Here is a 16,546-nt window from a genome sequence, read left to right on the forward strand (position 1 = left end):
ACTGAATTGAACTGAACTTAATGGAACGGATCAGAACGTAATCTAATTACATTTGCGAGATGCCATGGTCGATTAAAATGAAACAATGACTGAATCTGCATCTTTGGGATTTTCTTTTTATCAAGACTTCGTATGAAATGCTGCAGTTTCTATTGCAAGTGGCATGTGAATGCTGTTTTACCATACTGCAAAATGTTTTCTTTACTCCCGGAAAGCATTTTCTGTAAATACATCTTTTGATGTTTTTTTCATTATTATCTTTTACTAATTTCCCCGTTTGCCTCAGAGCAAAAATTAAACCAGATCCCATATCCCTGCTTCCTTTTTGTATCTAATAATGCCGTGTTGTTGGTTATGTCTGCAGGGGAATCTGCTATTAGATGGTGTTTACATGCATCATTTGGTTTACTGCAGTTGAATCTCCTCAAGCAGAGAACTTAAAGCAATAGTTATTTACTCCAGTCTTGTGTTTTTCCAAACCCACATCCGTGTGATTTTCTTTCTTTCTTATATGGAACACAAAAGGTTTTAAGGATCTGCTAGCCTCATTTGTCAGTATAATGAAAGTGAATAGGGTTTTGGGCCCTCGAGCGTCATAGTGATTATAGGAATGATTCATTTGCTATATTACGAATCTTCTAAAATCATACAATATATTTGCATGAGAAAAAGACTGGAATTTAAGTCATCAGTAATCGAAAATCAGCCTTGTATCTCTTAGTGGTAAATAGTTATGTCTGAATTATGAATAAATGTTTCTGTTTTTTGCTCTCATCATTTAAGGAAATGATTGATCCAGTTCACAAAAGTAGTGTGGAAAATTGGACTTAATGATCCAGTTGCAGTGGTTTTGAATATTTTGAATATACAGTACAGTTCAAAGGTTTGGGGTATGCTATTTATTTATTTATTTGCTTGTTTGTTTGGATGAAAGAATTATCTTATGCTCACTAAGGCTAAATTTTTTTTTTTTTATCAAACATACTGTGAAAAAAGTAATACTGTGAAATATTATTCTATTTTATTTCATTTAAAAATATAATTTCTTATTATTATCGGTGTTAAAAACAGATGAGCTGCTTGATATCTTTGTGGGAATCGTAATTAATTTTTTCAGGGCTTTTGGATGAATTGAAAAAAAGTTCAACAAAACAGCATTTATTTGAAATAGAAATGTTTAAATGAAATAGAAATTGTAACATTAAAAATGTGTTTACTTTTCCTTTTGATCAATGTAATGGATTCTTGATGAGTAAAAGTTTAAATTTCCTTACTACTAAATAAATAAATATATTAATATTAAATATTTAATATAAATAAACTAAGTAAATAAATTATAAACTTAATTGCCCCCCCAAATTTCAGCAATAGTGTATGGCCTTTTTTCATATACAGATATATTATAGATATATATAAAAATATAATAATATAATTATATATATATATATATATATATATATATATATATATATATATATATAAATGAGAAGTTTAAATAAACTGACAAGTATATGAAATAATTACTTTCATTTTAATTCCTTATATAATTCCATACTGACCACTAACCTTTAAATGTTTTTGTTTGTTTGTGTGAAGCTTGAAAGCTACTGCCTCCAATTATTATAATTGCTTTGTAAATATTATATTTCTCAAAAATGACTGTGTTATTGAAGGCTAGAAAAAGCTAGTATAGTTCATGCAGGTTTATGAAAACATGGGTGTGATTTAATGCTGACAGATATTTCATTATTAGGTGAACTATCCCTTTAAGCATAATCCTTCTTCAACCTGGCGAGTGCTTCAAGACTGATGGCATCTGTCATCAACAAGCAAGATAAAAGGCTGCGTCTTAAATGCCTTGTAGTGAATGAGAGCGTGCGTTCATCTCTGTCATCCCCAATACAATAACGCTTACGGATGCTTCTTTTATCCGAGGGAAAGAGTTGCTGCTTAGTGCTTTTTTTCTGCTTTGGATGGAGGACGTCAAGCATTGTGTAACCCGGCTCAGGTTTTAGCAGACTGCGAGAATTAATCGCATGATGCACATCATGGAGTCATGCGTATCTGTTGTTCCCAGAATGCGATCTGGCCTAAGCCTGAAAGACTTGGCATAAAACAAGCCTCCTGTTTGTATGCTTGTGTGTGTGTGCGCATGTTTTAGATCAGACCTCGGAGCTCCTGATGCACTGATATCGATTGAAGGAGCAGAATTGTACAACAGCTCTGGGTATTGATCTTCACTGTGTGTGTTTTTGAGTGTGTGTTTGTGCCATGTGTGCATATGGAACTAAGAGCTGGAGAGCTTGCAGGCAGGCTATCTTCTCAAATGTCCGGAAGTCTCCCATGTGGCTATGACCTTCCTCCAGTAAAAAAAAAAAAAAAAAGAAATATCTCATCCCATTATCTGAGCAGAGTTTCAGGAGATAGAGGTGCCAGTCCCGTATCATGCCTGGGTTCATCCTGTTTTAAACCACATCAGAGGTCTTAAAGAAAACTCTAAACATCTTGGCAGATAGTAATCAGTCCTAATACCTCCAGGCATCTCTGTAATCCAGTCTGTGAGGTTTGCTGTAGATGCATGTGTTGTATGTCAGAGTATATAAGAATTGTGTGTGTTTCAGGTCAGTGTAATGTAATCAAACAGCTACAAAGAATCTACATCAATATTTAAGTTCTACACATTGCTCATTTTGAAGAATTTTTTTCATTTTTAAAGAATTATGATTAAGCATCTTTTATCTTACCAGTAAGTATAATAATCTCAGCTACCACCAATAATAAAATACATTAATTTAGAATTAATTTGAAATATTAAAATGGCTTCCAATATTGCACATTTTGTAATAGTATAATATTTCATATAATTTTCCAGGAAAATATTTTTTTCTCTGTAATCTGTTCTGAAACTGTGAAAAGTGAACTGATTCAGTTGTCAACTGAAAATCTGTTTTACTCAAAAATAAGAGCGACACCAGCAGATGTTCACTTGAGAACCGTTTCATGAGTAATCGACAGCTGAACTTCAGCGATGACTAAGTGCAATGTCATGACACCAGGGTTCAATCTGAGCATGTGTGTGTGTGTGTGTGTGTGTGTGTGTGTGTGTGTGTGTGTGTGTGTGTGTGTGTGTGTGTGTGTGTGTTTGTACTGCAAACGCTGCAGCAGCGGCTCTAACCGATTCGTCAAGCCTTCAAGCTGATGAGATTTTTTCATCATTTTTAATCCAACAGTCTCCTAATGGCATTTGCCTCTTATTCTCAGCTCTGCACTAATGCTGCTCTCTCTCTCCTGTGGGCTCTGTATATTTATTGTATATTTACGGCTCCGATTTATATATTTATTTCCTCATAAATTTTAATTAGGACTTCAAACGTTTTTGCATTGGCCAGCAGAGGCAGGGTTTTCCTTTGATCACGCTCACATTTTGCCTTTCTCTCTCTCTTTTTTCCCTCTTCTTCCCTGTGGGCATCTCCATTCTAATTGGTTGCCTGAGTGCTGTGTGTCTGCCATTCACTTGTCGTTGAAGATTAAAGTACGCCGGGTTTCCAGTCTTTGCCAGGGTTGCCAGATTGGTGCCCTCTCTTGGGATGCCATTGAAACGCGGCGAGCTTTGGAGTGTAAATAAACTCTGACATGCTTTAAAAGCTGTTTTTTGTTTTTGGCTTTGATTGCTTCTTTCCGTCCACAAGTAAGAAGTCAAGCAACCTCGCAGCATCACTCCCCCTCAGAATCCACGCGTACAGAAGACCAGCACTTACGCACACGGGATCTGTGTTATAATCACATGTTACAGTGTGTTCTTCATCATTAGTCATTATTACAGTTGGCTTAGGATCACTCTTGGCCACAGAACAGAACTGATCAAAATGACTAGTTCTGTGATGAAAAGAAAATTCTTCTAGCTTGACTTGATTTCTTCAATGGTTTAATGATTAAAAAAAAAAAAAAAAAATCAAAACTCATTTAGTTTTGATGAAAAAAAAAGTTATTGTAACCTGACACAAAATGTGAAATATTTTTGAAATTTTTTAAATAAATTTGAAATATTAAAAATATTAAATAAATATAATTTATTTATGAATAAAAATGTTAGAAATATATACATAAAATATGTATATGATAGTATAGTTTAATAATCATTCAGTCTTATATTTTAAGATTTTATAAGATATTTTTGATATTATAATTCTAATTTCTAATTCTAATATATATATGTGTGTATATATATATATATATATATATATATATATATATATATATATATATATATATATATATTAGAATTAGCAATTATTATATAAATAATTATATAATTCCAATTTAATATTATTTTATAAGATTTTAATACTGCACTATATATATATATATATATATTAAAAATATATGTATTTGTATATATGAAAGTACATATAGTTTAATTCAGTTTAATTTAATATTAGATTTTATTATTTAAATGTTTTCAGACTGTGGCATGGACAAAAATGTTTAATAAAATATTAAAATTATTATTAATATAATAATAATAATAATAATATTAAAAATAATATAAATATTATTATTATTATTATTATTATTATTATTTTATATCCAGTGCTGGTTGTGTGTAAATGAAGCCAGCTATTGCTCTGTCTCACACTTTTAAACAATCACTCTTGTAAATTGCTGCCTCTCTTTAATTCAGTGTCTGTACCCTGATACAAATTTGACTCTAATTTGTCAGATTAGACATAATCCGGGATAAATCACTCCAGCGCAGACAAACCCCAGATTAATGATGCTTTGAAAGGCGCAGTAATTTTCTCTTCTGAAAAGCAATCCTGTCAGTGATGATTCTTGCACATATTGATTTTATTTTGCTGCCCCAACATTATTTTTTTTTTCATTGTTTATTTAAAATTCTTTTCATAAATCATGTTTTAAAAGCATTTTTATTTTGTTGTTTTTATGCCATTTGTTTTAAGCAAAATTTATGTAGTCACCATACATTTCTTCAGATTTCAATATTTCTGAATTTAGTATGATCTCAGCTGTGCATCTCATTTGATTTAATTTACTTTGGGATTATTTATGTAAGAGTCTTTGGATTAAATTATCTGCTGCATTCTTAAATATATATGTATATATGGATCTTGTCTCTGCAATGGACAAGTGGTACGCATACTGTATATTATACAAACACAGCAATATCTCATTTTTTCTCATTGCATAGAACCGATTAGTGTGCCGGCTACCGCTACTAAGCCTTAACCGGTGAAATGGGTAGATAACCAGATGAAATGCAGCCTCTCCCCTGATTAGACTCTCTCTTCTCGCCTGATCCCTTGTTTCCTGCTCTTTGTTGATGTACTCAAATGACCTAGTGGTCAATGAGCTTGTATTAACATCTGACTCTAGCACGGGGCTACTGTTTGCTCTGCATGTGTGACGGTCCCCGGGGCCCTTCCTCCAGGAGCACTGAACACATTTCAGATCAATACCTACATCCTTTGCCAAAGAGACAGAGAGGAAGTGAATGAACTAGAAACTGAGTAATGTGAGAGAGAAGGCCAGACTAGGACGAATCAGGAACTGAGGGTGTGTTTTCAATGGCGTACTCTTACTTTACTCGTAGTTTACTATAGTAGGCTCACTGTATCCCATAATACTATACACTTTCCAGTTTCAATGTGAAGAATGATCCAGTTCATTACATACATTTATTTTGCATGTATAAATAAATTGTATTTAATAATAGTAGTGATTTTTAGTATTTTATTTATTTATAATGCTTATTTTTAAACACTATTTTATTTAAAGATGGTGTTTATTTTAGTATTTTATTTGTTAATATTTATTTATCGATGCTAGTATGTATGTTTTAGAATTTTATTTATTTATTTATTTATTTTATTTTTTATTTTATTTATGAAAAGTATTTATTTTTAGTATTTTATTTTCTTACAATGTATAAATGCTAATTTATTTATTTATAGTACTCATATTTTAGTATTTTATTTATTAGTAATGTTTATTTATCAATACTATTTTATTTACATATACTAATATTTATGTATGAATCAATACTATTGTATTTAGGAATAGTATTTAATTTTTTATATTATTAATATTTATTTACTTATTTATCAGTACTATTTTATTTATTGTTAGTATGTATTTTTTATTATGTATGCATCAATACTATTTTATTTATAAATAGTATTTATTTTTAGTATTTTATTTGCTAATATTGTTGTTGTTGTTGTTGTTGTTTATAGAATTTATTCATTTAAATGCTGTTTACATATGCTGTCCAGTGTGCAGAAGTTTTCATTTCCAGAACAACTTGAGATAGTCAAGAAGGGGTCATGGAAAGGGCACTACATAGAGAGCATAAATACCCTAGAAGCATATTCACAAAGAGAAATGATTTTGATGAAAAATGACAATTATAAAACCGAGCCTCTTCTGCTTTTAAAAATAATAGTTCACCTTTGCCCTTTTGAATTCATTAACATTTTCATTTTTCAGCTGATGGGTGAGCAGACGTATTTGTGATAAAAGCTGTTTCTGCACGCATCTGCGGCTGAGTGTACTGTCTTTGCTTGTCCTCCAGTTACACGCGTAGGTTTGATGGGAGATGGATAAGCTGCATTTAGGCTTATCAGCGAGTCTGGCCTGCTGGCTCAATTTGAAATTCAATAATGAGCCTCCACGTTATATTTCCTCCTCACTGTCAGGCCAGTGATAACAACTGTACTCACCCTTCTTCCCTCTTTCCTCGTCCTGTCCTTTACACTTCCCTATCGCTCTAAATTTTTGCTGGCCTCAAATATTTTTTATCTCTCTGTGGTTTGTAGTAATAACAGGCAGCCAGGCTTAACTTATTTTTATCAGGAATGTAGGCCACTCCGAACTTCGAAACAATTCAGGTTCTTTCACTTTCTCAATATGACACAAGATATAAAGTTAACATGTCTGCTCTAAGAGAATCTTTTGTTTACAAAACAAGTTGTATACACCGTTCTTTTGAATATGTTTACTATATTGTTATATATTTTAATAAATTGGCACTTGAGGCTAGCACATATTCTTGCTTTGCTTATGGTCACAAGTCCAGTTCCATAAGAATGCACCTGCCTAGAACATGCATGTACAGCAAATAATGCTTTAATGTTGAATGGAATCAGCATTTGAAGTCCAAATCTCCCTCTCTTTTTCAGGCTCTGGCCATGACGGAGGTGAATGGACCTGTTAGTCCTCATGTGGCAGAACCTCAGATTGCCATGTTTTGTGGTCGTCAGCTTCTACACATGAACACTGAGAGTGGACAGTGGGAACCAGATCCTCAGGGGCGACAGGGATGCTTCACCCAGCCCAGCAAGATCCTGTCATACTGTCGGGAGGTGATATTCTATTCTATTCTATTCTATTCTATTCTATTCTATTCTATTCTATTCTATTCTGTTTGTTTTTTAGCTCTCTTCTCATTTATTTTTTATTTTTATTTTGTTTTATTATTTTTACTGTCCTTGCCTATTTGTTTTGTGTCTTGTGATTTTTTTTCTAGTCTCTCCCATTTATTTTGTTTGAAACTTTATTTTTTGTTTTGAACTCTCTTCTATTTTATTTTAGTCTAGGCTTTTCTATTCCATTGATACATTCTGTTCCATTTTTTTTTTAGTATTGTTTTGTTTTGTTTTTGTGCTATTCTTTTTTATATTTACAGTATTTTTTTTAATTCCATTTTTTTTTATTCCATTTTAGTCTAGTCTTTTCTATTCCATTGGTATGTTCTATTCCATTTGTTTTTTTTATTTTTTTTAGTTCTTGTTTTGTTTTGTTTTGTTTTGTTTTGTTCTATTCATGCCTATTTCTTTTGTTTTAAGCTTTATTTACAATATTTTGTTTTGCAATCTATTCTATTATTTTCATTGCATTTTAGTCTAGTCTTTTCTCTTCCATTATTCTATTCTATTCTATTCTATTCTATTCTATTCTATTCTATTCTATTCTATTCTAATCTATTGTTTTTTTTGTGCTACATTCTCTATTTATTTATTTATTTTGTTTCTGGGCTTTATTTATCATATTTTAGTCTCATCTTTTGTACGTTGTCCGTTGTTACATTCTGTTCTGTTTGTTTTAGTTTTGTTGATTTTGTTTGTTTGTTTGAGCTCTATTGTCTATTTATAAAGTTTTGTGCTCTATCCTATTTTAGTCAAGTATTTTCTATTCCATTATAACATCTAAATTCTGGCAATATGGATGAGGCTTGACGCACGCACGCAACCTGCGTCGACTCACGCCTGGCTCCGCAATTAAAATGAATGTAAATTCAGTCTAACTGCTTGCTAATTTCACTTGAAACATTCAAAATGAAGCATTCAGCACATTTTCCACTTGTTTTTAAAATCCCAAATACAGTGTAACATATGTAATACTTTAATAATTGACTAAAGAAACACAGTTCTTTATTTATAAAAAATAAACAAATCTCTCTCTATATATATATATATAGAACCCCTCCCAAACCACAATTGAAAATTGAATGGATTTCAGGGTTATAATGGGAATTGTATTGGTTTTAATGTAAACTATAATGGTGTCTATTTGATGGATTCTATTGGTGGGATGTAATATGGCAGATGGCAAACAATAGAACAACAGTAATTCCTATTGGAATAATGCCAAAAACAAAAAAGGAATTTTGTAATGGTTTAATGGAAACTGTAAGAATTTCTGCTTTTTTTCAGCAGGGTAATGATACTCATACTGTGCTGCAAATTATTGACAATATTGAGCTGAAGCTTGACTTTGCAAATGTAAAATCGCAAATCAAATTGCAATCGCAATATCTGTCAAAAAAAAAATCGCAATTAGATATTTTCCCCATATCGCACAGCCCTAGTTACATTATTACATTTGTTTTTATTTTTGTTTTTTGTTTGTGTTTTATTCTTGCCTGTTTATTTTGTTTTAAACTTTATTCACAGTATTTTATTTCGTGCTTCATTCGATTCAATTTTAGTCTAGTTTTTTATTTAATTGTTTGATTTTTGTTTGTTTTGATTAAAATCAATTTTCTTTGTGGTTCTGTTTTATTCTGTTGATATATTCAGTGTTCTTTTCTATTTTATTTGACTCATTGTATTTTGTTCTCATCTAGTTTTATTTTGTTCTGTTTGTCTCATCTAATTCTCATCGCACCTACATTAGCATGCGCGCTGATTGGTTTAATTACTATGCGGACAAGCATCCGCAGACAATCTCCACTCAAGCATATTCTCAAGGTGAACGCCGAGGGCAGCCTGCTCTAATATTAGCATTGTAAAACAAGACTAAAACGCCGTTTACGTGCATACACAGGGAACTCGATACAAATCTCTCTCTAACTCTCGCCGTATTAAGTGTGCAGGATAATGGCCATATTCTTCACCATCAATCAGCGGTGGAGATTTATGGTCTCCGTACGCCCCGGGCTTGAACGTATTGTGCGGCTAATATGACTGTATTCTCTGACTCCTAAGAGGATTGCAAGTTTTTCGTTCCCTGTTGTCTCATCTAGAGGAATTAGGGATGAACAATGATGCCTGGTTGTTTTCCTCTGTTTTTCATCAGCGCTTCCGAATACTCTTCCACGTTCCTTCAGGATATCAACAGTGCAGAATAGCATTTCCCTGCATCCCTGTAGAGCCCCTGTAACATTGTACAATGCCAATTTCCATTGCATTCCTTATGGATAATGAGAGTGAAAAATGCCATGCTTTCCTGCATTTTTCTGGTCATTCAGTATGACTCCATTGCCAAATACAGCAATGCATCTCGCCAAATATGATTGCGCGTATTTCATGACTGAAATCAGTCTAAGCCTGTATTACTGCATGACAGCAATTCTGAAAATTGAGATGTCAGTTTGAAAAAAAGCGTGTTTTTGTCTGTCTTTGCTCTATAAGTGCCAGCAATGTCTGTTCAACCTTGTCTGAATCAACACACTGTCCGTACCACCACAGTATAAAATCACCTCATTGTGCGTTAATCTGGGATACCAGTCATTCTGCCTAATGGCTTTTAAAAGCATTATTGTGCCTGCATTCTAGCCTGGCACGAAGTGGCATATACATAAGATAGCTGGCACAAGTGACATCAAAATTGAATGAAGAGGCCAAAGAATATGTCATTCTCCTGGCTGGATGAGGTTTAGACTAGCAGGCGTTCTGCCAGTGGACTGCGGCCTCATTGCCAGAGCTTGTTTAGAACATAATAATCCCTTTCCATATGTCTGTACGATTACACTCTCACTCGCTTCAGCCCAGTGCGAATTGATTTGATGCATGCATGTACCCAGAACAATACTCTCTCTTTTTTTTAAAGAATATTTATGTATTCCTCATTATGTTAATTTGAACAATATGTCATAGTTAAGCCAGAATGGACTCAAGGTTGTCCTTTGTTGTGATAATATTTAAAGGATGTTGAAATGCAGCAGAGTGTGTACAACTTCATAACTATATTCACAATTTAGTGTTATCCTAAATATAAAAATGTTAAAGAGGCAAATTAATTTGTTTTATTAATTAATTAATAAATTTGTCTTCGCTTTCACAGGCAGATATAGTCCCTGATAATAAAATAAAATAAAATAAAATAAAATAAAATGAATAACAACACTGTTGTTCAATGGATGTTGAGCGTCTGTTTTAATATATTGTATATTAGGACAGAATATTACAAGAAAAAGTGTATAAATTTTTATGAATTTTATTACTAATATTTGTTTTTTTCTCTGTATTAAATTCATCCTTCTAGTAGAAGATATACCCCAAAAAAAAAAAAAAAAAAAAAAAAAAAAAAAAAAAAAATAAAATAAAATAAAATCGAAAAATAAAATAAAATGAATTAAAAAAAATGTTTTTATGAATATTAACAATGTTATTCAGTGGATGATTAGTGTCTGTTTTAATATATAGTACATATAATTTAAGACAGAATATTGTTTTGAAAAAAGTGTTGTTGTTTTTTTTTATCTATATCAAATTTATCCTTCCACTAGAAGATATAGTCCATAATAAACACATAATGAATAAAATAAAACAAAATTATATATATATATATATATATATATATATATATATATATATATATATATATATATATATATATATATATATATTATATATATATAAGGACAGAATATTGGAAGAAACCTGTATTGTGGAATTTTTAAAAAAAAACAATTTTTATTAAGACAAGAAAGAATGTTGTCTGTATGAGATTAAGCCTCTCATTAGAAGACATAGTCCCTGATAAACAAATAAAATAAAATACAAATATTTAATGAGAATTCTCTTTAATGAGAGCATCTATATTATTGTATCGTGTATGTACAGTATATTTTAGGACAGAATATTGGAAGACAAGTAAACAATAGTGTTAAATATTAAATATGAAGTGTATTAATATTACAAGTTGCTAATTTTTATATCTGTGTGACTGACCTTGTCTTGTCAAATCTCTCTATATAAAAATATATAGTGAAACAACAAACCTAATGTGACAATACACTCATGTATATTCATGAATATATGTACACATTTCTATCCATTTTCCCTCTTTTCCTAGTCTCCCTCCCATCTGTGATTTATTACATTCAGTTTATTTATGACTAGGCTATGTTTTGAATCTAAATAAATCCTAATGTACAGATGACTCAGTATGACTCAGTGCCCCTGCAAACATGTTTTGAAGGTGAGGTGTAATTGCTTTGGAAATTCGGGAATAATACGCAATGAGTTTTCTGACGCCCCCTAGTGCCAAATACAGAAATGAATTTTATATTCCTTTATTAATTTTAAAGTGCTGCAGTCTCAGCTGGCAAGATTGACTCAGCGACTCCCTCTTGTGCTCAAATGAGAGGTTTCCCATTAAAAAGTAACCATCGGCTAAAAAAAGCATCCATTATGTATTTATCTGGCTTGTTATTAATTGCATGTGTGGTTTAGCTATATGGTCATATTAAAAGACTCCCACGTGCAGCTTCGTTTTCAGAAACAAGAATAGTTCACTGTGCAATATCCTGGAGTGCCATTTATTTCTTGTTGTCTCATTCCTTTTCATCCCCTTTGTGTTTTTTTTTCTTTTTTCTGTTTTCTGCATGATAAACTGTTTATTCCCCTGTCTCTTTTCCAACTGTTGTGATCCTGACTCCTGTCCCTGCTCTTTCCTCACGTGTGTTTGTGTCTGTCGCTCTCGCTGTGTGTCAGATGTATCCAGGACTGCAGATCTCCCATGTGGAAGAGTCTTCATCTCCAGCGACTATCCCAGGCTGGTGTAAGAAGGGCTGGGGTCACTGTCAGACCCGCTCCTTCATCGTCGTGCCCTACCGTTGTCTAGGTGAGTCAAAAATACACCCTGAACAGATTATAATACTTCAAAGATACAATATAGACCAGATTTAAACAGCAATATTACATGTAGTTCAATCAGTCATGTAAACATATACACATGACACATTTTTTTAAGAATGAATTGTGAATGTACAGTCAGTTTCTGAAATTCCTAAGAATAATTTTGTAGTACATTGTATTCTGCAGTGCCTCATAAGCATGTTATGTCACAAGCAAAAATATATAAATAAATTATAAATGTGTTGGCTTAGTACTAATGTTGATGAATATGTAATGCTTGTGCAGCTGTTTGGCTCTGAGGAGCTTTTGTCCTTGGTTTTTGCTCACATAGTACACATATTTTAAGTTCCCACATCTAATATTCCTTTATTTGCAACATCAGCTCACGTGGGCATTTTCAGAAATGCTAACACCACTTTTTTATCACCAGGATTGTCTGCCTCATTTCTCATTCTATATATGTATATATTTATTTATTTATTTATTTATATATTCTGGTCATTATCATAATTAGATTATTGTTCAAAAGTATGGTCTCTGTAGAATTTCTTAATGTTTATGATATAATTATCTTGTGCTGACCAAGGCTGTATTTAGTTGAACAAAAATACAGTAAAAAGGGACATAGTGTGGAATATTATTTAAAATAATTGTTTGCTTTTTTAATATGGTTTAAAATATATTCCTGTGGATTTTCAGCAGCCATTACTTCAGTTTTTAGTGTCAAATGATCCTTCAGAAATCATTCATTACAAGATAATTTGAAATAGAAAGTTAAACAGAACATACATTAATTTAAATCTAATTATCACTTGTAAAAAAACCTATTAATTATTTATTTATTTTTATAGTATTTTTTACTGGCCCCAAACTTTTGAACAGTAATATACATGCTTTATTAATAGTTTTTTTTTTTTTTAATGACCCATATAATTGTCTTGGTCTCTCAGTGGGTGAGTATGTCAGCGAGGCACTCTTGGTTCCGGATCGTTGCCGTTTCTTACACCAGGAGCAGATGGATTCTTGTGAGAGCTACGTGTACTGGCACAACATCGCCAAAGAGGTAAATAATAAAAGCTCACAAAATTACAACCTGGAAAAGTATTAGAACTGAAATTCAGTTTTAATAGCTTCACATCTTTAATGGTTAGACTGGTGCCTGTGAAATTGCAGTCCCCGCTGTGATCTATGATCTTCTATTCTCATTTCCTCTCTGCACTAGTATCTCCTAGTACTTAAAGTTTTCCCATTTGAATTTTGTTGGTCATTTCACCCTGACACGTACACACAATTACAAAAACATTAAAAAAGAAATAATGCACTTCAAAGTTTTTTAAAGCGCTGCTGCAGTCATTCATCTTTTGCTCTGCTCATCAGGCCTGCACAGCTGACAGTCTGGAGCTGCATAGTTATGGGATGTTGTTGCCGTGCGGTGACCGTTTCCGTGGGGTGGAGTACGTCTGTTGCCCAGGCAGGGCAGGATCGAGTGGACGAGGAGAGACGGAGACTACAGACGCTGTACAAGGAGAAACAACACCCTTTGTGTCCATAGCTGGAGAAAAAGTGGTCACAAGGTAAAGAACTTCTGTAGTGCATTTTACTCTCAGAATAAAGGTACAGAATTTTTGGTTCCATTATTGATTTTTTTACATTTTTAAGGAATAAATTCAGTTATTTTTTACCAAATGATAAGATTTTTAGCAGTGCAACTAAAATAAATCTTGCAAAACTTATCCTAATTTAACTCATTTTAGTCCCATTGTTGCTGTAGTTGTAAGTTGTATGTGACTGATTCACTAAAAAGAATCAACTCATATGATTCATTTGTTTGGGACTTATTAGAGTCATTTGTTCATGAAATCATATTACACTGGTTGAGCTGTATGTTTTTGATACACTTAAAAGAGCCGACTGCTATGAGTCACTTGTTCATGAATCAGGCTTAACAGGCTGGTATGTATGTTTTATTCACTGAAATAATCGGCTCATAATTGTCATTCGTTTGGCAATCAGACGACTCTGGTTACACTGAATGTGTCTGATTCATTAAAAATAACCAACTCATTTGAGCCTTTTATTCAGGAAAAGGATTACACTGATTACAATGTATGTTTTTGATTTAGCTGAGTAAACTGACTCATAAGTTAAAGAATCAGATTGTACTGTTTGTGCTGTATGTGATTCACTAAAACGAATCATCTTAAATGAGCCATTCGTTCAGGAATCAGATTATAGCGGTTGTGCTGTAAGTTTGATTCACTAAAAAGAACCACTTCATAAGAGTATTTTTTTTTTTTGTGAATCACACTACACTGTTTGCACTGTATGTGTTTGATTCACTAAAAAGACTATATGTACAGACTATATGTACAGAACAATATGTACAGACTACTCAGTTACCTCTAAAAATCCTTCCCACTCAGTGTGAAAACGTCGCCACCCACTCCCAGTCCCTCACCTGAGATGGACATCGAGGAAGACGACATGGAGGAGGAAGAGGAAGAGGTAGTGGAGGAAGAAGCAGAGGAAGAAGAAGAGGAGGAGGAGGAGGGAAATGATGAGGAGGCAGCTGAGGTAGAGGAAGCTGAGGAGGAGGAAACTGCAACGACAGTGAAAGACCAGGAAGAGTACGAGTATCCCATCGACTCTCATTTCCAAGGCCAAGACTACATGGACAACTTCTACTATGACAAGAACCTCCAGACTGCCAAAGCCTCCACCCAACCTCAAACACGGATGGACAACCGTGAGTCTTACTGATGTTTCACGTATCAGGAGTCATAAATCGTCTCTCTCACACTCACTCACAGACACTCAGCAGAGGTTAAACAGGATGCATGAGGTTAAACGACATTGCATTTTTAATGCTTCCTCTTTAACTCCCTCTCATAAAGAGATTTAAGTTAACACACTGCTGGGATTGATGCTACTTCAGTCTCACTGAGCTGTAGTGATCCTTCCTTCCCTCTTGATAGATTAATTGACTGATTGGTGCTTAATTAACTCTCTTTCTCTCCTGTCGGTAGTGCCCACTCCTCGTCCTACAGATGGTGTCGATGTTTACTTCGAGATGCCAGGTGATGACAGTGAACATGCCAACTTCCTACGTGCCAAGTTGGACCTGGAGGAACGGCGAATGAAACGCATCAATGAGGTGAGGGAGGCAGGACTTTATATGTGCGTATGTAAGATCTTATGTGACCTAAGAGTGCTTAAGAGGGAATCATGACTTTATTTGTTCATGTAGATCATGAAGGAGTGGGCAGAGGCAGACAACCAGTCAAAGAACCTGCCCAAGTCAGACCGCCAGGCACTGAATGAGGTAAGGAAATGAATGAATGAATTAATTGTGTTTTTGAATACTTTTATTAAGTAAGAATGCATTAAATTGATTTAACATGACAGTGAAGACATTTATAATGTTACAAAACATCTTATAAAATGCATCACAGTTTCCACAAAAATGTGAAGTAGCACAACATTTATATTGTATATACACAAATATTTTAAATTGTAAACAATATGTGTATTTTATTAAATAAATGCATTCTTGTTGAGCTAAAAAATTCTTTAAAAAATGATGACCCTTAGATATTAACAGACTACATGTTATCTGCTTGAATAGTCTGATTACGGAAGTAAAATGGGTTCCACATGATGTAAATAAAGGTTATAGCAACAATAGTAAATATTGATAGTTTTCTTGAGGGTGAACATGATCTTTATCCTTAACATCCTGGTAAAGAAATCTTCAAAAGTGGATAAACTTGCAACATTTTATTATAGAAATGGCTACTTTTATCACTCAATTCAATTCCTATTGAATAAAAATCCCATCCTGCCTTACAATTTTATTTTATTTTATTTGTATTTTTGTTTTTTGTCTAGTATCCTATTACAATTTAAAGTATGTGACATTTCAAATGTAAAATGGGTTGTGAATGCCTTCAAACTTTATTTTAATGTCCAATTATTATCATAAATTAACCCTTAACTACGACTTTTGCCCCAATAAACTCCTAATTTGCTGCTTATTTTATTATTAATTTTTAAGTTTAGGTATTGGGTAACATAAGGGATGTAGAATATGGTCATGCAGAATATGTGCTTTTAATAAGCAAACCAATATGTTAATAGTAGGCATGCTAATAAGCAACTAGTTT

General features: G+C 32.9%; 1 protein-coding gene across 1 annotated transcript in view; it reads left to right on the plus strand.

Moving 5' to 3' along the window:
• Positions 1–16,546, plus strand: part of LOC109085702 (amyloid beta (A4) precursor-like protein 1) — a 49,073-nt gene that overhangs the window by 26,328 nt on the left and 6,199 nt on the right. Inside the window, 7 exon segments of the mRNA XM_042739912.1 lie at positions 7,200–7,382; positions 12,240–12,369; positions 13,334–13,446; positions 13,761–13,957; positions 14,807–15,129; positions 15,410–15,537; positions 15,631–15,705. Coding sequence (XP_042595846.1) covers positions 7,200–7,382; positions 12,240–12,369; positions 13,334–13,446; positions 13,761–13,957; positions 14,807–15,129; positions 15,410–15,537; positions 15,631–15,705 — 1,149 coding nt within the window.

The sequence above is a fragment of the Cyprinus carpio genome, chromosome B15 (assembly GCF_018340385.1).
Source record: "Cyprinus carpio isolate SPL01 chromosome B15, ASM1834038v1, whole genome shotgun sequence".
NCBI classification, from domain to species: Eukaryota; Metazoa; Chordata; class Actinopteri; order Cypriniformes; family Cyprinidae; genus Cyprinus; species Cyprinus carpio.